General features: G+C 42.2%; 1 protein-coding gene across 2 annotated transcripts in view; it reads left to right on the top strand.

Annotated features, from left to right (window-relative positions):
- Nucleotides 1-4885: 4885 nt before the first annotated feature.
- Nucleotides 4886-24513, top strand: part of GUSB (glucuronidase beta) — a 31691-nt gene continuing 12063 nt past the window's right edge. The window contains exons 1-7 of one of the 2 annotated variants that reach the window (XM_088445943.1): nucleotides 4886-5025; nucleotides 11009-11197; nucleotides 14762-14943; nucleotides 16317-16459; nucleotides 19285-19472; nucleotides 21351-21491; nucleotides 22757-22935. In XM_088445943.1, the coding sequence (XP_088302069.1) occupies nucleotides 11027-11197; nucleotides 14762-14943; nucleotides 16317-16459; nucleotides 19285-19472; nucleotides 21351-21491; nucleotides 22757-22935 (1004 nt within the window). In that variant the 5' untranslated portion in view covers nucleotides 4886-5025; nucleotides 11009-11026. Of the gene's footprint in view, nucleotides 5026-10095; nucleotides 10440-11008; nucleotides 11198-14761; nucleotides 14944-16316; nucleotides 16460-19284; nucleotides 19473-21350; nucleotides 21492-22756; nucleotides 22936-24513 lie in introns of those variants that run through there. The other variant, XM_088445942.1, reaches the window with a different exon arrangement.

Below are 24513 nucleotides of genomic sequence, written 5' to 3'. Positions count from 1 at the left end.
TTGAATTCTGTCATTTTTAAGGAATGTCTAAATTCTGCCCTACTACTGATCCATGAGTGAGCAGACTGCTGCTCCTTCTCAAATGCAATTTGCTTTGCAAAGCTATGGACCTTAGAGAAAACCTAGATGTATTTGTGCAAATTGAGATGCAAGGTTCTTCCAAAGTTCCATTTGCTTTTTAGTATGTTGCTTTATGCTTTATAAATAGCCTACAGCCCGTTTTAGAAATTGTGCTAAATTGCATTTAACATTAACACATCCTGCTCAATTTTTCCTCAGGCAACCTGCCTGCTTTACCTGTTGGAAAATAGGTCAAAACTGCACATATGATCTGTAATGACGCAGTACCCTGTATGATGCTATTTAGTATTTATGGATAGTCTATGGGCTTGATCCTCTGTCACACACATGTCCAAATGTAGCCGCACCTAGTGATTTTTCCCATTCTGTACATGTGCCCCAGGTTGCATAGGCACCCATGTGAACATAAGCATGGCTCATAGTGGTGCATATCACAGCCGTTTTCCTGAGGATCTACTGTAAATGAGCATTTTTGGATGCCAATTGGGAGGCAGCAATTTGCACTTAAGAGAACAGTTTTGTGAGTGTGACGGGGTGTTGTGAGCATGTACCCAGAGTCGCATGTATGCATTCTGGATGGATCTCCTGCACCTAGCATGGGGTAGGTGTGTCGGTGATGACGATGACTGCTGCTGTTATGGAGAGAGTGAGGTGGTGCGATGCATATGCATTAGGACGTCTGTATACTCACACTAGCATTGAGTTTGCAATCCATTTCCATTTACAATGCGGTTACAATCAGATAGACATGCATGCACCTCAGAATCAAGCCCCATTGTGTCGCTTGTTTTCTAGAATGCTGTTTTTCCAGCTAGATTAGATAAATTATGTGGGTTGAAGATTCCATAATAACACATCCAACAGCATATATAATTTGTGACTAGGAATATCTATAGAAGGATGTCTGATTTTTTCTACATGATAGCTGGGCATCAGGGCCGTATATAAAGTTTTGTGGGACCCCTAGCAATAAAAATGTCACTATGATATGCTGGTGATGCTATTAAAAAGTCTAATTTGTAAATACTGCCAGCACCACAATTTTGTTAAACACACTGTAGTGCCCACGGTTCACATTAAGCCACACAGAAACCCCAGGTCACATATGTAACAGTGCCTCTGAAGCTGGAGATGTTATGTAGCTATGTGTGGGGACAACCCCTCTCCCCAGTGTGTGGGGGCCCCTGGGTGTTCGCTTCGCTTACCCTGTTAATAATTCATCACTGATGGGTATCCATGCAATTATATAATATAGACGCTGTCAGGCAACATTGGTTTTACAATTAAATGTAGAAAAGTCATTAACAAAAATCCTGGTTAGTGATACACAAAAACACTGATTGTTGTATTCATTATAAGAGGTAGAGAACTAGGAGGCTGATTCAGAGATTTACACTCTTTGTTACAGGATATGTTACAGTATTCCATTTTAGTATACAGTATCTATCCTTATTAGTTATATTTGTCACAAAGACTGATACTGCCCACAAACCAGTTTAGTTTATTATCATTTGAACACGTATGGCCATCTCACACAAAAAATAAATGTCTGGATATTGTGAGCACTCCCTGCCTAAGGCAAAGATAACCTAAGCACATATTCACTGACTCTGAAACTCATAGACACAGGACATTACGTTAGGGCCACCAGGGGCAAACGCAGGATTTCTAGAGGGGGGTTTCCAAATGCTTGATTTTAGAATGAGTGTGGCCAGTCCATGAAGAGGGCATAATTATCACTTATCCAGCTTTAATATGGCTGTACAAAGTATATTGTGTTGCATAATTCGAGCATATACAGGACCAGCAATCATAGTATGCCATTAGATGCGGAAGTAGGTCCATCCCGTCTAAGCTGAATGTTTCTACAGTATGTCACATGTGGGCACCATTCCTGAACATTGGAGCAAGTCCGGGAGTCTGGGGGAGCGGCAGAATAACCTAGCACTGCCCTGGACATATATGTACATATCGGTCTCCTTATGTACTGGATAGTGTATTAATAATTAACCCTATTGATGGTCTATAGCAGTGCACCACTAACAGTGCATGTTTTCCACATCTCCTAGTTGGTGTACAGGTATATTTATTACTGGCTGACACATTTTAAAAGATCCACAGGTGGTGCTAATCATTTCATTTGTGATACTGAGAAGAGCATGCAGCACTAGTAATATTCTATTATATTACTATTTCTATTGTGGTCATGGTTTGTGCTGGGGAGGGGGGTTTCCAGGCAGATGGAAACCCCTCCTGCGTTTGCCTATGGGGCCACCCCCTGGGCTGGACACACATACAGAGTGGGGCAGAAGCTCATTATTACCAACTCTCACACATTAGACACCATGGGGCCTGGACTCACCTGGAGAAATGGCTGAGTATCTCATTCATGGAACTTGGATTACATAGTCTAATGTGTGAAATATGTGGCTTTAATGGTAATGGATAATGGTTATTGTGTAAGTATGCGGTAGATTGTCTGTAGTAATTATGTGGTAATTAGTGTAATATAAACAGCATGTAGTAGATGCTGTTTATTGTGTAGTTATAGTATTTAGCTCTATAGTAGTTATGTGGTGTGGAGTGATATGGCCAGCAATCAGTATGTGCTGTTAATGGTAATTTTGTGTCTGTAACAACAAGTGGTGGTACTGAAGATGGTGAATTATATATTGGTATTTAAAAGCGGTTAGTGGAATCCGCTTATGTATCATACAATGTTTTACATTTATACATTCTGGAATACTGTATAATGGAGTTTTTGGGGTCAATCCAATTAGGTGCGAGTTGCGAGCTTGTTTCATGAAACTCTCAGAGTTCGCACAAATGCGCACACCTGAGAATTCTCCAATCTAATTTAAAATACCTATTTGCAGTACCCACAGCATGGGTTTGAGAATTGTCAGCCAAATGCAATGTGAGATAAGTGCATGAAAAAGTAGGGTGGCTTTCCTGGACCTCAAAAAAATTAAATATGCAATATCATACAGAAGACTGTTAGTGGGCATAAGGAAAGTACTGGTATTAAATGGCTGATTTGTGCATTTATTTTAAAAAGTTAAAAAAATTATAAAAAGCTAATTTTTTTGTTTATTTTTTATACAAAATAAATTAAAAATGCAGAAAAAATGCTTTAGGGGTATTTTGAGGTGACTTTAAAAAAATAAAAATCAAACATAAAAAGCAATTATTAAAAAAAAAAATATATATATATATATATATATATGTGTGTGTGTGTGTATATATTACATTTGGGCTGCATAAAGCAACAAAATGGATGATTTTGAGGCCATCTTTTATTTGACATGTAATGATACTTCCAATTGCCTAATTAGTCATTTGGGGGGGGGGGGGATCCAAGGTGTTCTGCATGGTATCCTGTCATTTTAACCATCAAGTAAAGGTTTTTCTTACCATATCTCACCCTAAGGGAGGTGTGAATGGAAAACTGCAAGTTTACTCTGACTGGTTCCACAGTTGCTGATTGGATTGCAATATGAAAACGGCAATTCGCAACTCATACCTAATTAGATTGATCCCTTTGCAGTGCTATTTTTCTAGAATAATAGGTTCAGGAACTCGGTGGTGCAGGAACGAGGTAGGCGAAGCTGTGGAAAATGTGGGTGGAGCTACAGTGGGGTGGGGCATCAATTGGTGTGTAAACCAATTTAATAACAACTTGTTAAGGTGCATATCCACTACACGAGTGTAGAACGACTGTATGATTACATCGTAATAGTGCAATCGTTCATCATACAGTGGATAATGTGTCCACATTGAACGATATGTTGTTCAGTGCAGGCATCCTCCCTCATCACCGAACATGCACAATCTGACGATCTCGTCAGGTTGGCCTGCATGTTCAGGCGATGACAGATGCCACCAAACGACCAGCGGGAGTGCGCATCGCTGGTTGTTGCTGGCATAATTACTGCACGATTAATGAACGATTGAACGATAATGTTGTTGTTATCGTTAATTTTAATCGTGTAGTGCAGGCCTGGCCAACCTGTGGCTCTCCAGCTGTTGTAAAACTACATGTCCCAGCATCCCCTGCAACTGTTTTAGCATACCCTAATAATAAAACTGTGGCAAGGCATGCTGGCACTTGTAGTTTCACAACAGCTGGAGAGCCACAGGTTGGCCAGGCCTGGTGTAGTGGATATGCGCCTTTAGAGTTTGGACTGTGGGGGTGTTATTATAACATGTCAATCAAAATGTAACCAGACCAAACCTTGTCCAAGTCATAATATTTCACCTACATTCTACATTTTCAACCTTGTGCTACACATGTGATGATGTAAAAATAGATAGGAAATCACTGCTTGTGTCTGGCTCCAATGGACACAGAAGACAGGCTAGCCAATAATCTGACTGGAGTATAATGGGCCCTGACCAAAACATTAAAATTAAAGGGAGAACTAGAGAGCAAGAGAGAACAAAGATTTTACAATCTACAATCTATACTACCTGAGGCCACTGGAATTTTACAACAGATGAAATTAAACTAACATACACAACAATTCATATCATAACATTGCTTTCTAAGTAATAAAGTGGGGAAAAGCCAAACATAAGACACGTGTAACCAATCTACTAAACTAGCACAATATGATGACACAGGCTAGAGTGGCTGGAGGACTTGAGGCTTCCACGAAGCAAGGAGAGGCAGGCTGGCTTGGTGGACTGACAGGAAGAAACACAGCAGGATCTAATCCTGCAATTAGCAAACGATCAAGGAGGCATAAAAGCCCCATCTTTAATATGGAGAGTATTCTGTCTGAGGAAGCCGCTGAGACTCTGAGAGAGGCGGGGAAACGCGTTACATTATACCTACCAACGTGTATGCTCCACGTTACCTGTTGCATGCAGCAAGGACTGTTCAGCTTTAAAGCACACTAAGCCTGGGAAGGAGTATTACAATATCCCTCTGCTAAATTCCCAGTGAGTATTATCACATGGATATGTGCTAAAAAAGCCACTAAGAGGATTGAACTCTGATATCTACATCACAGTGTGTTAACCATCTAAGTGCTGGACTTCATGCTTTTATTTAATATGTTGATCTGTACCTCAGTGTGATAACCATCTCAGTGCTTGATATGTGTTATAGCAACTACTAAGAGGATTAAATTCTGAGATCTGTATCTAGTGAATATTATAACATGGATATGTGTTAAAAAAAACCACTGAGAGGATTGAACTTTGATATCTGCACCACAGTGTGTTAACCACCAAAGCGCTGGACTGCATACCTTCATTTAATACGGTGATCTGTACCTCAGTGTGATAATTATCTCAAATGCTTGATATGGGCTATAAAAAAACCCAAAGAGGATTGAATTCTGATATTTACACTACAGCGTGTTAACCATATAAGTGCTGGAACATATGTTTTTATTAATGTGTCAATCATTTGAACAACTGAATTATTGAGACTTGCACCTTAGTGTGCTAACAATCCAAGTGCTGGACTGTATGTTTTGTTTTGTTTTTTTCTCTCTATAATCACAAAAAAGAACGGAGATATCATCTATTATGCTAATTATTTGAGGAATTGGATATCTATATCTGTGCTCCATATTCTCCAAAACGGATCATAGGGAAACTTAAGAATCATTATTGGTAGCATTATCCTTGGAATTTTATACAGCCTTGCATAAAAAAGCATGACCAGTAATTATTGATTATCTAAAACATATATGCTCATTTTCAATGTGCAGTCTCTGCATGTGTGGAGTATATAGCTACTAATTGATGGTACCATATTAATGGTGTTTTTATAAGAGATTAGTTTATATTCATTGTCAATTAGAACAAGTGGAATATTGCATACTATGTTTGTCCATTTTTTATAATTGTTTTTTTTTTTTGTTTTGTTTTTTTCTCTTCAATATTGGCCAATGGGCTGGGAGAGAGGCCTGCATAGGAGAGCGGATTCCGAAGCATCCCCACCCACAGATGCTCTGGGGCTCCTACAGAGTTATGCGGCAGACAGGGCCGGTGCTAAGCTGTCCCGCGCCCCCTGCAAACTATAAATTTCCGCCCTCCCACCCATTTTCTATAAAGGGACAGCATGCCTCGAAGATGTGTAGTCTCACAAGTAAAGGGCTTGACAACACATAAGGACCCCCAATTCAAATTACGCCACACAGAAGCTCAATCTTATTCACATTACAACGCACGTAGTGCCCGATCCACATTACATCACATAGTGTCCCTTATTCACATAATGCCACATTAGTAGAGCCCCCTTATGCACATGCCACAGCAGTAGTGCCCCTTATACACATGTCACAGGAGTACTGATAGGAAAGCAGACCCCCATCTGCATCCAAATAATTGTAGAGGGCTCAGATGTCAATGGGGCATCATCCTGGGGCAGAATTTAAGCAAATCGTGTGACATGCGCTTTCAGTCATGTTTTCTAATTCTATTACCGCATTGCAGCCTTTACTACCATTTACATGTTTGTTGCCCATGGTGTCTAGATTACCAAATAAAAATATTTAGAATAAATGTGGCAAAGCAATACAGGAGGACACTTAGGTAACATTGGTAATAAAAATGTGGGAGAAGGATGTTTGGTGGTCAGTCTAATAGAGTTTTACTGGGGCTCATAGACATCCACCTACACCCCTACGTAGCTTCTTCCATTATCAGTAAAATAGGTTACAAATTGGTGTAACAGTGACCGCTAGATAATGCATAGAGCGTAATAGTGATCTCCAGATAATGCATAGAGCGTATCAGTGACCCCAGATAATGCACAGAGCATAACAGTGACCGCTAGATAATGCATAGAGCGTAACAGTGACCTCCAGATAATGCATACAGTGTAATAGTGATCTCCAGATAATGCATAGAGTGTAACAGTGACCCCAGATAATGCATAGAGCGTACCAGTGACCCCAGATAATGCACAGAGCATAACAGTCACCGCTAGATAATGCATAGAGTGCACCAGTGACCCCAGATAATGCACAGAGCATAACAGTCACCGCTAGATAATGCATAGAGCGTAACAGTGACCTCCAGATAATGCATACAGTGTAATAGTGATCTCCAGATAATGCATAGAGTGTAACAGTGACCCCAGATAATGCATAGAGCGTACCAGTGACCCCAGATAATGCACAGAGCGTAACAGTGACGTCCAGATAATGCATAGAGCATAACAGTGATCGCTAGATAATGCACAGAGTGTAACAGAGACCGCCAGATAATGCATAGAGCGTAACAGAGACCGCCAGATAATGCATAGAGTGTAATAGGGACCGCCAGATAATCCATATAGCGTAACAGTGACTGCCAGATAATGCATAGAGCGTAACAGTGACCGACAGATAATGCATAGAGTGTAATAGGGACCGTTAGATAATGCATAGAACGTAACAGTGCCGCCAGATAATGCATAGAGCGTAACAGAGACCGCCAAATAATGCATAGAGTGTAACAGGGACCGTTGGATATTGCATAGAGCGTAACATTGACCGCCAGATAATGCATAGAGTGTAACAGTGACCGCTAGAAAATGCATAGAGCGTAATAGTGACCGCCAAATAATGAATAGTGCCCCTGTAGTAGTCCTCCCCTGTAGTAGTGCCCCCAGTAGTAGTCCCCCCTATGTAGTGCCCCAATATAGTGCCCCTTTATGCGCCCACCGCCTTCCGCTCCTCCATCGTCCCGACCCGCTCTGCTCTATGGGAGAGATGTAATGACATCTCTCCCATCACCCACTATGGGAGCCGGAAGGTGGAGCTCATGAGTGGGATCACTCACAATTTTGCCTAAGAACACCGCCATGAATAAAGAATGGTACCAAAACATCCTCCAAGAGCAATTTCTCCCAACCATCCAAGAACAGTTTGGTGATGAACAATGCCTTTTCCAGCATGATGGAGCACCTTGCCATAAGGCAAAAGTGATAACTAAGTGGCTCGGGGAACAGAACATTGAAATTTTGAGTCTATGGCCAGGAAACTACCCCAGACCTTAATCCCATTGAGAACTTGTGGTCAATCCTCAAGAGGTGGGTGGACAAACGAAAACCCACAAATTCTGACAAACTCCAAGCATTGATTAGGCAAGAATGGGCCGCCATCAGTCATTATGTGGCTCAGAATTTGATAGACAGCATGCCAGGGCGAATTGCAGAGGTCTTGAAAAAGAAGGGCCAACACTGCAAATATTGACCCTTTGCATAAACTTATTGTAATTGTCAATAAAAGCCTTTTACACTTATGAAATGCTTGTAATATTACTTCAGTATACCATAGTAACATCTAACAAAAAGGTCTAAAAAAACTGAAGCAGCAAACTTTGTGAACACCAATACTTGTCATTCTTAAAACTTTTGGCCATGGCTATATAATAGTATTGCACAGATGTCTGAATAAGCTTGTATAGTATCATAGATGTAATCATGGTCTGGTATCAGTGTTCGAGACGGGCGTATTAAGAGAGGAGGGGGTCCATGTGCATTCCCTGTTCGGGGCCCCCCTCATCTCTCCCCGGTGGCCGGCAGCGGACTGACCGCAGCAGTAGACTCTGGACACTAGTCTGTGCCCAGACTCTACTGCGCATGCACAGGTCTCAGGGAAAAAGGCGATTTTCCCAATGCACATGACACTGGGAAAATGGCAGCGGTAGTCATTTTCCAGGCGTTTTATGCAGGGCTGGGACAGCTGACGCGGGACTTTGGAAAGGTGAGTATTACAAAATATGAATGCAGGGTATGCGGTGTGGGCCCTCCCTGGACCCAGAGGCCCGTGTGCACTGGACACCCTGCACCCATTATAGATACGCCCCTGGTTCTAGAGATTGACCGACCATAGATCAAATAGGTAGCAAGCTGGGATAACTATCGTGACGGTGGATGGCGCCAGGCCACCAGCCAGCTGAGTAAGACTCAGCTTACGCAGACTGGCCGGCTTGCGAGGCCAGGAAACAGCTTCCATCGACAGAATCCCTGGCCTTGCCACTCTCGGAAAATGGGGCGGGCACACCCCCATTTCTGGGAACGCCAGGCGAACCCACCCCCGCTCCTTAAATGCCTCTGCCTGTTAAACAGGTAGAGGCATAGTAGGGGCTGCGTGCGATTACGCAGGACCCATTCTGTACACTCGCTGAATGGGTCCTGCGCATGAGCAGTATCCAGACAATTGGGAATCTGCATTCAGCATTGCACTTATCAACACCACTATACACTGATTCTTTCTGTCATAAATATATTTTAATTTATTCAACAACTCCAAAATGTATCCCCAAACATAAATACTTGCCATTTCCCTTTGGCAGTAGTGTGAAGAATTGTGTGAGTATAGTACATGATCACACAATTCTCCATCCTCTCCAGCTCCATTTCTTAATCGTTACACAGCACATTGCTCACAAATGTCCCACACTAGTGCAGTTACCTGGGCTCCACACATCCATTGATGTTTTATGTCTCCGCATCAGTTTATTATATCAGTCCAGGTTATTGCTTTAGAATAGTAAAGTTGGGCATTCAGAACAGAGCATTTTGGTACAGTGCTGAGAGGTACTGGTTCAACCTATAGGATAGATGTACTAAGCCTTGCGAAATAAAGTACCAACCAATAATAATTATCCCCAACTGATTGGTTGGTACAATCTCTCTCCACTTATTGTATGACTAATTGTGTAACCTGTGTGGGCACAGTATCAGAAAATGTATGATAATAGTCAATTTTACAGAAACGTAAATAAAGTTCTCAGGTTCTGTCTTTTCTTTATTTCTGAATAACATTTCTAGACCATAAGATGGTGCAATTTGTATGTTACGTTCGGTAGGCAGTCCAACAAGGTGACAGTAACAAATCCTTTAGCAGCTATGGAGTTATGTTTCAGATATAATAGTAATTCGTATTCTGCAGTAATCCACAAAGTACGGACACGGTGCAGCTCACATGTGGGCACTACACACAAGCTCCATGATCTCCCCATCTGTGTGTGTGAGAGACGGACTAAGCAGCAGCAGTAGTTCCCCATACTGTACGTCATGTGACTGTGGTGATCATGTGATCCCCAGACTAGCAGCCCGGGCCCCTGCTGCCAGTAGGGAAGGAAGGACGGGCATTTACTACCAGCAGGTTAACAGCAGGATTTGTGTCCTGTCCTCTGAGCCGATGGCTACACCGTGGTGTATCTGTTGGGCAGCAATGCTTCTCAGCAGTGGGCTCGCACATGCTCTGACTGAGGGGATGTTATATCCCAGAGAGACCCCAACCAGGGAATTGAAGGAGCTCAATGGGATCTGGAGTTTCCGGGCTGATAAATCCCCTCAGAGGGACGAAGGTTTCCAGAAGCAATGGTACAAAAGTCCACTGAGGGAGGTAAGATACCACCTTTGTCTCCCCAAAATATTGCACTGAGATTGTGCTTCTTTTTGTTTTTTTCAGTTCCTCTGTGCATGCCTTCTGGCACACCAGCCTACATACGAGCACCTGGGCACACTGTTGGATTAGTCATTTTACAGACATTATGTCATCAGGATGTAGACAGTTATGTTGACATTGTTGAAATGTCAGCAACTTTGACATTTTGAGATTTGTTGCCATGAGCTCTTCTCCACTTTATCACTCTTAAAGATTTTAGAAATCTACATAATTTGGATATATGGACCTGAGGATAAAGTATTTCTGAAATGTTTGGGGGGCATGGGGGAGTATTAATTCTAATATCTAAAGCTATGTACACACCTATACTATCAGGCTGATCACCCATATTGGCAGAAATATATGTATAGGTGTCTATGCAGCAGATAAACTGCTTATAAATCTCATGTAAATAACACTAAATGTAGTTGGTCTCCATAGCGGACAACCTACTTCTCTATTCTCTCAATAGTGTTGTGTTTCTATGTAATGACAGTATCCCAACCAATTTGTATTTGTTCTTGCAGACGGGACCTGTGATAGAAATGCCAGTACCCGCCAGCTACAATGATATCACCCAGGACATCACTTTGAGAGATTACATTGGATGGGTCTGGTATGAGAAGGAAATCTGGCTGCCCAGCCGCTGGCAGGAAGACCAGGCCTCTTCCAGAATTGTCCTCCGTGTTGGTAGTGCCCACTACTTCTCTATAGTTGTGAGTACAGCCAAGCCACTCATTAACCCACTATGTGCAAAGCAGACCAGATAGAAAAAGAAAAACGTGTTTATAATCGTTTTTAACAATTGGGAAAGTAATTATTTAGATATACACAGTTGAGTCACATTATTATGACCACCTCCTACATTTGACGTCGGCAGCACGTAGCCCATGACATATGTCACGTGCCGTGCGCTGGCTTGGTGGGTATATAAGGTATGTGGTAGGCTATCTGCACACATATCACTCGTTGCTGTCATGGATAAAAGGGGCAATTTATCTCAGTTGCAAAAAGGGATGATTATTGACTTCGGGCCAAGGGTGGCAGTATTTCTGATACAGCACAGTTTGTGAACTGTTCGCGTGCTGTTGTGGTGAAGGTATATCTGGACTGGACAATAACCAACGAATAACCAACATGGAAACTGCAGAGCACCTCATGCCATCGATGTGAGAGGTGAACGTCGGCTACGAAGGTTCGTGAGGGCCGCCCGACGTGCTACAGTGGAGCAGCTCACCGTCAAAATTAACCAGGGGGCCAACAGATGTGTGTCTAAAATGGCAGTTCAGCAAACCCTGCTGCGTATGGGGCTCCGAAGCAAATGGATGGTCACTGCACCTATGCTAACGAAGGTGCATCGGCAGAAAAGGCTTAAATTTTCAGGCCTGTATCGGAATTGGACCTCCGCTCATGTTGATTGTCTTCCCTGAGGCGGATGGGATCTTCCAACAAGACAATGCAACATGTCACACGGCTAGAAATGTCCGACAGTGGTTGGATGAACACGACCAAGACTTCCAAGTACTTCCGTGGCCCCCTAATTCCCCGGACTTGAACCCAATTGAGCATCTGTGGGACCACCTCGATCTTTGTGTTCGCTCTATAGATACTCCACCACGTACCCTCCAGCAGCTGTGGAATGCACTGCAGTCAGCATGGCTCCAGATACCTGTGCCAACTTACCAGCACCTTATTGAGTCACTGCCAGCCCATCTAGCTGCTGTCGTGCTGCTCACGGCGATTACTCTGGCTTTTGGCTGCTGGTCGTAGTAATGTGACTCGACTGTGTGTGTGTGTGTGTGTGTGTATATACATACATACATTCCAAATATTTTTTTTTTATACTAAAAAAAAACCATCGCTTTGGTAGGCTATAACATTTTTGTTTTATAGTCCGGTCCAGTTTCCACAGTGTCATATGACTACCACTGTCACATGGTACATGATGTAGTGAGTTTGTCAACTATTATTTATTTATCAGTACTCATTTTCATTACTTACTACTTTGAAGTCTCAAAAGAGAAACTACAGCGGGCACACTGACAGTAAAGGAATAATTAATTTCCCAACATCAGTGCGATGTGACGTAGCAAAGCTCTGTCAACATACCAACTTAAATAATATATGCAGAGTAGTGAGAGGATACTACATAGCCCAATACTATGTAATATCTGTGCAAGTCCAGTGTAATAGTAATATGAAGAAATAGTCCACTGAATTATCTACAGAAAAACTTGGTCAGTGCACCCGGTGGACACTATCATATAACACATACATCAGACAAGCATAAAAGAAAGCTGAGAAAGGGAAAGTGGGGAAACTGAATGAGGCAATTACATAAAGCTATGAGTACAATTCTCAGGGGTAGATGCAAAAAAGCAGCACATAGGGAGATGGCCTGAGCAATAAAGGTCACAGGTAAAAATAGGTGTAATTACATGTACTAGCAACAAGTCTAATGCTACCCATCCACTAGGCAATTAAATCTAGCGATGGAGCGATAACGACGGTCGTTATCGCTCCATCGCTTGGTTATCGCCCGCAAATCGGGCAGTAAAAGGTTAAAAACGACCAGCGATGCGCGCGCCCACTGGTCGTTTTTAACATCCATCATCGCCCGAACATGACTGTCAACCTGACGACCGCCGTCAGGTTGCCATGTTCGGGGATGAACCCGCCACCATATAGCAGAGTGCCAAGAGAGGGAGCGCTGTCACTCACTTGTCTAGAGGGATGCTGCTGCCATGGAGTGTCCGCTGCTGGGAGCCGCTGAGGAGGGGGTCCTGCAGCCTGCCGGAGACCAGTGCCCTGCTGACTCTGCCCGTCACCGTCGAGGACCCGGGAGGAAGACCTCTCCAGACTTCACCCCGCGGGAGACGACGGCGTCGTAATCGTGCCGTCGTCCCCGCAATGCCTAGTGGATGGGCACCTTAACTAGGTGTATATTGAGTTTCTCCTTATATATTATTCACACATTTTATTACTATATAAGCTCAACTGTTCATGTTGGTTATATCCACCAATAGTAAATTAATATTGTTGCTATCAGAATCCAGACAGATGTGATCTCTAGTAGCTGCATACATCTATACTTATAATAAAGATGTAATAGTTGTGTCTGTGTTGAAATACATATGTGTTCATTCTAGCACACTCTGGGCCTGATTCAGAGCCGGACTCACTGACCAGAGCGCTCGCTCTTAATCAGGGCCCTCCTACCTAAACTTGGAGCGGCCTCCTGGCCGCTCGCATAGCTGTGGGTGACCACCCACAGCATATGCGAGCGGCCAAAAAGATGGTCGCGATGGTCAAGACCATCGCGACCATCGGGCTTGCGACAAGACCCTGCGGTAGGGTCTCGGTGACCGCAAGCCCTGGAGTGATTTTGGCTCTGACATCACTAGTGATGTCAGTGGGGCCAGACCCAGACGGTAGGGTCCCGTCTGGGCAGCCACGCCCCCGGCATGCCCAACAAAGGGGGCGTGCTATCACTCACCATCGACAGCACGCCCCCTTTGGTGCGAGACCCCGAGTGACAGCTTCCCCGTCGCTCGCCGGGTCTCGCGCATGCGCATGACGGAGCAGCCTCTGTCGTGCGCATGCGCATTTGGGTACCATCGACCCGCTTGCGAGAGTCCTGTGCTCGCGAGCGGGTCTGAATGAGACCCTCTGGTCTGTATCTCAGCAGTTTGATACAACAGCTCAGTGTGCTAGAGGCACCACAGCAGAGAGCGACACCCTAGGCAGGAAGAGGAACTGCATGGGTTGTGACAGGTGCAGGGTGCTAGAATGAACACTAGTGCAGAGCTACAATACTCAAAAATTGTAATTGTACTATGACTGTGTGTGTGTGTCACTTTCAGCCTTGCACTGGTGCACAGTCAGCAGCCTCAACCGTGCAGTCTCTTTATCTGTGCTCTCTGGAACCTGGTCTGGGAAGGAATGATTCTTCCAGACCAATGCCAAATCGTCAACTGCCTGTGTGCCGCAGCTGGCCGGAAAAACAACGTTTGGCCCCTGTTGACTTCATAACATGCAGCTGGCCTCCATGTCATCAGACTGCGCAGGAGCATCTCCGCTCCTGCACGGCTTCTCTTCCGCCCTCCATTGCCCTCCACTGTTCTAGTAACATTGTTGGGACGCCGGGACATAAGGCCAAAAAGTGGTGCGATTCCAGAACATCTGAGATGTATAGCAGTCCTGCTCATAAATTTTCTGTATGTAGTAAGCAGTGTTATTGGTTCAATTGCTCTTTAACTGTCAATGTGACTTAATTACAGTGGATTAATGGGGTTCAAGTGACCCATCATGAAGGAGGGCACCTGCCATTTGAAGCCACCATAACCGACTTGCTAAAGGGTAATGTGGGCAATTCCTGTCGCATCACTATTGCCGTAAATAATACTCTGACACTGAACAGCTTGCCTCCGGGATCTATCCAATTCATGCATGACCCCGCACTGTAAGTATAATAATATGTATGTGTGTATACATGTATATTGTTTCTTTTTATATATAATACATACATATGTGTAAACTCCTGTAAATGTAACTGTATTAACAGTGAGTTCTGATGAGTACAAGGAACACCTGCATATAACTGTGCACATGGGCTGGCATACTAGAGCACCAAATGTAAATACGCTCAGAGGGGAACTGATCATAGGTCGTTTACTCTCTGACCAAGCGGATGCAGGCAGAAGAGCCACACAGAGTGAGTGAGGGGGAAGGGATAAGGATTGTACGGTTAATACTTTCAGCCTTGCACTGGTGCACAGTCAGCAGCCTCAACCGTGCAGTCTCTTTATCTGTGCTCTCTGGAACCTGGTCTGGGAAGGAATGATTCTTCCAGACCAATGCCAAATCGTCAACTGCCTGTGCGCCGCAGCTGGCCGGAAAAACAACGTTTGGCCGCTGTTGACTTCATAACATGCAGCTGGCCTCCATGTCATCAGACTGCGCAGGAGCATCTCCGCTCTGATGAGTACAAGGAACACCTGCATATAACTGTGCACATGGGCTGGCATACTAGAGCACCAAATGTAAACACGCTCAGAGGGGAACTGATCATAGGTCGTTTACTCTCTGACCAAGCGGATGCAGGCAGAAGAGGCACACAGAGTGAGTGAGGGGGAAGGGATAAGGATTGTACGGTTAATAATGAGGTTTTTAATGATCGGATGATGGGTCAGTAAGGGTGCGTTAATGATGCACACTGGAAGGGTTAATAACGACTGATTCAAGAGTTAATGATAATGAGGACTGTGGTTAATGATAATCCAAGAAGATGGGTTACTAATTAATGAGGAATATGTGGATTTATAAGGATTATGATGACTTTGTAGATGGGGGTGTTGATCAAGATGGTGATAATGATGGAGTTGACATGTTTATGGGGGGAATTTGTGGTCTGGAGGATGAGGGGGCAGTGATGATGCTGTGGAAGGTTATGGTCTGAGGAATGAGAAGATACGTATATAATGCATTAGAGGGGAGGTGCACAGGAGTGAGACACAGAAGAGGATTGAGGTGGACATAAATATGAGTTATGATGTGGATTGAAGGGCTTTTAATTTCTGTAAGAGACAACCTTTGTGTAAAGGGGACTGGGGCTACGTGTATGGTCCGCGGTTTATTAGCCTAGACTATTTACCATGTTTGAAGTTTGCCTGGCTTCTAAATTGTCAGGGCAACAAAACTTGTTAAATCCTGAGTTATGCACAAATGTGTTGACAGAGGTCCTGATTCAGATATATACACTAATTAGTTACTCTGCATGGTGAATAGTTGTTTATTTCAGAATTATTCAGGATTACTAATTATATTTTATCATAGATATCCCAAAGGATATTTTGTCCAACAGATAGATTTTGACTTCTTTAACTATGCTGGCATTCATCGTCCTGTGGTTCTGTATACAACACCGCCGGTTTACATTGATGACATCACAATATATACAGACTTCCAGCAAAACACAGGTGGGTCACAATCATTGGCTGTCTGAAACAACAACCTCAGAGGCCTGACTTCTTTACATTAGTTGTGAAGTGACAAACTTCCCCTTCTGTAAGTTATTTTATAATCAATTGTTATTGAATAATTTGCTACTTTTTATAGTAACTAGCCATTATAGTTTTCTTATCGTTTTCTTATTTAATGAAATTGAACAATGATGTCACTTATTGTTGTGCTGTAAATATGTTATGCTGGTGACACGAGCTGTGATATCACCATGTATGCATGGTCCTATAATGGCTACAATGCCTGAAAATTTCAAAATCAGTAATGTAATTATTGGGTATGTTGGCATATGAGAGAGGCTTCTATTGTCCTGAATATGCAGGGTTCTTCTCGTCACACTGGACTACGTGACCCCAGAAGTGATTGGGCCTTAGTCTCCAAATTACCAGATCCCATTCAACTTAAGATCTTGAGCCAAGCAGCAGGCAGGCGCGGATTGTGTCAGAAAACCAGCCCGGGAAATTTATGGAAGCAGCCTAATGGGGGTGGGGTCTGTCAAAGGAGGAGGGCCTAATTCTGAATTGGACGCATTTGTAGCTTTCCTTTGCATCTTTTGCTGAATCTGTGTCTGCGACTTTATGCTAACGCCACTACGCAGTCTTTCCCTGGTGTACATCTGAATATGCAAGGACTGAGGGCCTACAGTAGTGTGTACAATGCTGCAATGCAAGCGCCGACAAAAAATTCATTGCACAAGAATAAAATAAAACACATTGTCCCTCCAGGAAAAAAAAAAACACACACATTGGCCCCCACAGAAAAAAAGCAAACATACATATTGGCCACAATAAATAAATATAAAACACAATAGCCTACAGAGGTAAAGAATAAAATGCATTGGCCCCCACCAGAAAATAATAAAATACATTGCCCCCCACAGAAAAAAAAAATAAAACCTGGGACAGGGGTAGGTTGGGTAGTGTATGTTCCTGGGGCTGGGGAATGTGTGATATGGTGAATAGTGTTTGCCCCTGGGATGTTGAGTACTGTCCCTAGGGCTGGGGGGAGTTTGGGTCTATGGGGCCTATAGATATAGTGGAATGTGAAAGATAAAGCAGAGGAGGATAGTGTGTAACAGAGGGTGATGTAGCAGAAAGGATAGTGTGTAACAGGGTGATGTAGCAGAGAGGATAGTGTGTAACAGAGAGTGATAGATGTGGCAGAGGAGGATAGTGTGTAGCAGAGAGTGATGCAGCAGAGGATAGTGTGTAGTAGAGGGTGATAGATGTAGAAGAGAAGGATAGTGTGTAACAGAGAGTGATAGGTGTAGCAGAGGTGGATGGTGTGTAGCAGAGAGGATAGTGTGTAACAGAGGGTGATAATGTAGCAGAGGAGGATAGTGTGTAACAGAGGGTGATGTAGCAGAGAGGATAGTGTGTAACAGAGGGTGATAGATGTAGCAGAGAAGGATAGTGTGTAGCAGAGGGTGATGTAGCAGAGAGGATAGTGTGTAACAGGGTGATGTAGCAGAGACGATAGTGTGTAACAGAATGTGATAGATGTGGCAGAGGAGGATAGTGTGTAGCAGAGAGTGATGCAGCAGAGGATAGTGCGTAGCAGAGGAGGATAGTGTGTAGCAGAGGGTGATGTAGCAGAGGGTGATAGATGTAGCAGAGGAGGATAGTGTGTAGCAGAGGGTGATGTAGCAGAGGGTGATAGATGTAGCAGAGGAGGATAGTGTGTAACAGAGGGTGATAGATGTAGAAGAGAAGGATAGTGTGTAACAGAGAGTGATAGATGTAGCAGAGGAGGATAGTGTGTAGCAGAGGGTGATGTAGCAGAGAGGATAGTGTGTAACAGAGGGTGATAGATGTAGCAGAGGAGGATAGTGTGTGATAGATGTAGAAGAGCAGGACAGAGCTGTGTTAAGTGTGTTATAATCACATTTACTACAGTGGTCTAGAGCAGAAGGCTTACATAAAAAGGGCTGTGCAGATCAGATTGTCTCCTGTGTGTAGTGAGATCGGCAGCTCTCCTCTGTGATCCCTGACACTTCCTGATAAAACATGTTCTAGCTCTAGCAAGCGGTCTGGTCCCGCAGCATGCTGGGAAATGGAGTTTCCCAAGCCACAGACTAGCACTCTATGGATTGTAAAGAAGTTAGAACACTACAACTCCCATGAGACCACCATTCATATGCAGAGCCAGGCATGCAGCAGCGTGCTCTACACAGTGCACACACACACGAATCGGTACAGCTGATAATGGTAATGAGGACATCCCTGCAACACTACCCCGCTGCTCTGCTCCCGGAGCTAGCCTGAGTAGATGACTGCTAAAGCTTCCAGTTTGCGTTACACAGCAGAACGCAAATCCAGGAAGCTCTGCAGTTGGCCCGGCCGAACTATGAATGAGTGCAGGCTGGGTGAGCCGGCCCTGAAGAGGGGAGAATGGGACCGGCCCAGCGGGAACTCTTCCGCTTTCCCGGCGGCCCAATCCGCCCCTGGCAGCAGGTATCACCAAGTTTAGATGCACTCTGCCAGAGAGTGTACCAAAGCAAAGCTCAAAGATGGTAATGTGTATAAATTGTAAAGATTACCATTAGGGTATCTGAGATATAATGCCATTAGAAAATCTTGTAAAGTTGATTATTTTTTTTATTTTTTTTAGGCAATTTAACATTTACCACACTTCTTCCATAGCATTGTACAAAGTTAATATATGGGTCTTCATATTTTAGGGGTAATGGCAGTTTGTACAATCCTATAAAACCTTGGTAAACTGACCAATGTGCGTGTGACTGGTAACATTGACCTGGATGTGTTTTGTTTTCTTTGACTAGGTTTAGTGACCTATGAAGTGGCTGTTGTTGGTTCAGATTACTATTCAGTAAATGTAACCTTGCGTGACCAAGATGGACAAGAGGTAGCCTCTGGTCTAGGTGCTGTAGGACAGCTCAAAGTTGTCAATGCACATCTATGGTGGCCTTATCTGATGAATGTAAATCCTGGATATCTGTACTCTTTTGAGGTAAACTGGACAGAACTATTGACTCTTACCTGTCACTTTGTGGCAACAGAAATAATGTAAACCGACTGTTCTGTGGACTGATGTAATCCCATGTGATCCTTCAGGAGCTATTGCTCTAAACTGACACTTCCTCTAATTTATCATAAAAAGCATCAGAGGACCAGAGCGGATTAAGGGCCACATAGGCTTGGGGCTTACCATTAGCAAGGGCTTTTGTGAGAAGTAGAGGATGTGTGGGTGTGGCTAGTGCCATGTGGACATGTACATCTCCTTATATAAAAGTATAAAAATTGCATAGTTCTTAGGTGAAAATAAAATGTAATTTCTAATTCTTACAATATTTGGATGTCTGGGCATGAATACTGCAAACCTGTCATTTGGAGACTGTCATCTCCAAATAACGGCAGTCTGTGGTGCCAGCCACAAGTGATGCCTGGTCCCAGTGACAAATCATTTAAAACATTTTGTGTATCCCACTTCATTGTTTCTTGTTCCCATCATAGTTTCTGGTTTTATAATTGAATCTATCATTAAATATATAATGTCTTCAGATCTCCCCAAAAGGCCTTTAAATGCTCATGACCCATTTCACTTAAATGCCCCTCAGATCACTTTTTCTTTATTGAAGCATGAATGTACAAATAAAAGTACAATGTAAACAGATAGTATATTAATACAATAGAACATTTTCTGAATCAGTAGCTATAATAGTTGGAATAGGAGGTAGACCTGGATCCAGACTAAAGATATGAATAAACCATAGTCCCTATGAACCATTTCCAAAAGAAAGTAAGGTCGTCCAATCACTGACAATATGAGGTATGAACAATGGGAAAATAAAATGGGGGGACTTGAACACACATATGGGTTTCATACCAAAATGTGTCCTGAAAGCATTTCCAGGGCTTGCTCGCTAAGTGAGGAGAGAAGGGTGTCAGACCACATGCCTTTCATATGCCTACCTGATTCCCCCACATGCCCTCAGACCTCCACAAAAAATTAGAGACCAAAAGACAAAGTGGGGGGAAAGGGACAGACACACAGAAGATGCCTTGTGCTAGAAGGGCTACAGTGGAGAAACTGTAAGACCACCCAAAAAGCAAAGTACAAAATGATTACTTTTAAGACGTGACTCTCCATACATTTGCTTAGATATAGCTTAAATATGAACGTTACAGGTAGTCACTCTATAAATAATTCCCTATAAAATATGCATTGAGTGATAAATTGGGCATTATTGTAGCGATTGTCACCTCTTAAAATGAGAAGGTTTAAAGTAACATGGTAACTAAAATCTACTTAGAAAAAGATAGACAAAATAGGATTGTCAGATGATTAATATTTTAGCTTCTGCCTTCATTAAATCACTTAATTTGAAATACTGTACTTAATGTGATAGCATATGCTACAGAAATACTTGCCCTGCATACCTGTTTTACACCATATGAAAAACATTCCCTCTACTTTGGTCAGGTATTATGGACCATTTTCCCTGCTAATTAACAAAAACAAAAGGCACTTACCAAAGCAACAGCGTAATATGTGTGCACTATACAAATAAAGATAAATAAATGTGTTTTCAGTATGAACATTTGCAGTGCCAAAGCTGCTCAGGGGCTGCTAGTGGACAAGCAGAGAGAGGCTCAGGAGGGCACTTCCCTTGCACAGGAAAATACTGTGCCCTGGTGCCCCCTCTGTTACACAGCATTTTTACCTTGGTCCCTGCCCCAATGGAGTTTATAATCTATATTCCCTACCACATGAACTCATATATCCTAACCATTTCATCTATCAGTATGTCTTTTTTTTTTGGTGGGGTGGGAGCATTGCACCAAACCACACGTGAGCGTAACTTGTAGAAATTGTTATGATTTGCAGGTGAAGGTGACATCTGCTACCTCGGAGGATATTTACACTTTACCTGTCGGAATAAGAACAGTCCAAGTTACAGGACAACAATTCCTCATCAATGGAAAGCCTTTCTACTTCCATGGAGTCAACAAACATGAAGACTATGATGTAAGTGATTGAGGCCAGCGTGTTATATGGGTAGTCCGCTTTTGTCGCCTTCATTATTAGAAGGATCTGCTGTGATTCTTTTTATATTTATTTGATTTTCTTTTGGCTTATAAAATCCATGTTTTGAAATTCAATATTTAAAAAAGGTACTAATGCAAAATAGAATATGAAAATGTCATTCCATAATATGTACTGAATGAACAAATCCACTAGATCTACTAAGCTTAACTCCCTTAATAAAGTGAAATTGGAGAAAGCTTTATATGCTTTGTGGGCTCTGCATGTCAATCTCTTTAATGCTGGCCATACATTCACATGCACATTTGGTCAAACTGGTATTTTTTTTGACCAAATTGATCAAAGGCACTTTGGCCAAGGCCTAAGCAATCAAAATAAGTTGTAGTTGATCTGACAAGAAAGACAACCCACTAGGTGTGGAGCCAAATTGTTCATAGATCTTGTCACTTATTAGTTAGAGGCAATTCATTTATTTATTTAAAACTAAAAATTGCTGATCTCTTCTTCCTTATATAGTTGATTTATATACAGAATTAGTGTTGTAGCATGGCAAGCAGCATGCATAAATGTGTTAAAGAATAAGAGTACAGTAGGTAGCAAAAAAAAGTTACACAAAAAGTGTGTTTTCCCCTGTATGCTGAGGAATGCCCCAATTACTGCTAGAGGATTGTACACACAGAGCCAGCTACAGTTTGCTTGTGCTGGAGACTGTACTCATCATTGTCCAGTATTTGCACCTGCCCCTGATTACCAGCAAATGACACAACATTCACAAGTATATATATATATATATATATATATGTGTGTGTGTGTTCTCATTTGTGTCCTTATTGTACTTGGCCTATGTTAGAAAGTGCCCATACAGTCTCCAGCCACTGGAGATGGGTGTAAGTGGCAGAATAAAGGAAATCTCCATAGGCGCATGTGTGTCCACACACGATTTCACACCAGTTACTCCATGTCTGTTGGCATAGTGCTCACTCTGTTTCCAAATTAATCATAATTTATAAATTGCTAATGCAGCCTCACCATTTACTTGCTGCTGATAAAGTGTCAGGTTTTACAATGTGGATTATATGTGAATACTGCTCTTAGCCAAATTGTAAATGGGAACATACCCTAAAACAAGATGATGATGATCTGTGAACCCTAGGCATGTTTATGGCATAATAGAGAAACATTATTTTATTTTATGTATTTACAATTCTGCTATTATTATTATTATTATTATTATTATCTTTCAACAGATCAGAGGCAAAGGGCTGGACTGGTCTTTAATCATAAAGGATTTTAATCTACTGAAGTGGATGGGTGCAAATTCATTTCGCACTAGCCATTACCCTTATGCTGAGGAAATCATGGACCTGTGTGATAAATATGGTATCGTGGTCATTGATGAATGTCCTGGAGTAGGAATAAAACAGCCGTAAGGAACCCTTCTTCTTTGTTAAAGTGTGTTTAATACTATTTTTCTGTAACAAAAAACAGTTTGTCATTGGGTCTGAATGATACAGTACAATACTTTTTATTTTGTGAGAATCAGAATTAGACCTGTGTCAAATGTATAAACCCAACATTGTTACTAGAGCTACCTGTAAATAGCAAACATGTTATCAGTGTGATATGGTTCCACACAGGAAAATGTGTGTGTATAATTCTCTATCTCAAATCCATTTGTGTGTTAAATAAATCCAAAGGTTTGTTACATAAAACACTCACCTGAGCCTGCATGATGTGTGTTAGTATGGCAAAGGGTTAATCACAACAAAACCACATGGTTTGTATAAAATTTTTAAAATCACACTTTTTATACCTCAAACTCACTATTAATCTTCCAGTACTGCCATCATTAAGATTTATTTCCAAAGCTGACTCTTCGTGGCAGTCCCTACTTGCTTAATTTTTAGTTTAATCACAATTCTTGTAAACCAAACAATTCACTGTATTTAGTTCGTTCTGTAGAATTTATAAAATAACCAAGCTTTTCTAGCGTGTGAATCTCTTAAGAACACAAGGACAGTATTTTATTAAAATTAGTTTAATATGATGAAAAGTGTCACAATGCTAAGATATAAAAATATAATAAAATAATATACTGAGAAATAACGCAAAACAGTTTCTTTAAAATATAAAAAACCTCTATGCATGGGAATGGCAAGAATACAGGAAGCTCCTCAATTTGATTGGCCATCAAAGAAAAAAATCTAACATTAATTCCATAATTTTTAAACAGTATGGTTTCCACCTCCTTTTGAGGTTAATACACCAGGGAGCTTATGTAATAGGGTGCTAGCTGGCACCGCTGTGGGAATTCATGCAAGTGTTCCCGTATTTTTAAAGGCAAAACGAGCTTGGGTTTGCCTTTTAAATGATTGTCGCTTTAAAAATACGGGAACATTTGAATGAATTCCCGCAGCGGCGCCAGCTTGTACCCTATTACATAATTTTCTAATGACATCCTTGGTAGCTTTTTAACAAATATTGCCACTCAGGATTTTTTTTAAATTAAATATCCTTTCATTAGTACATTCTAGAAATATACTTTTGCATTCAATCCACAGATGATACCTTCCTACAAATTAAATTTTGACTATTCAGCCCATGATTTAGGTAGCTACTTGATTACTGTAGTTTCTCTATGGACTATAAATTTAATGTCAGAGGCCAAATGCTAGTGATGGTAAATACCTATAGAGCTCTTTGCATATACAGATGTGTCCTCATACAGTATTGCTGCCGATCAATTTATGTTTTTACTTTTATTTTGCGTATTTTCTCCTGAAAACGTGCATTTAGTCGCAAACGGATGCGACAAACCGCTTCCTGAGACTGCACTGATTAATTTAATATGTGATACTTGTATATCTGTGTGTGACTGAGTCTGACTCTGTATATGAAGTGCTATGAAAAAGCGTCTGCAGCTTTTTCCACGCCAAGGTCCCTTGTGCTTCGTATACAGATTGTCGCACACAGATATACAAGTGTTGTATATCAAATTAATCAG

This window comes from Taudactylus pleione, unplaced genomic scaffold (genome assembly GCF_031769625.1).
Source record: "Taudactylus pleione unplaced genomic scaffold, aTauple2 ptg000391l, whole genome shotgun sequence".
NCBI lineage: Eukaryota > Metazoa > Chordata > Amphibia > Anura > Myobatrachidae > Taudactylus > Taudactylus pleione.
The sequence above is the reverse complement of the archived record's forward strand: the minus strand, read 5'-3'. Positions and strand labels throughout refer to the sequence as shown.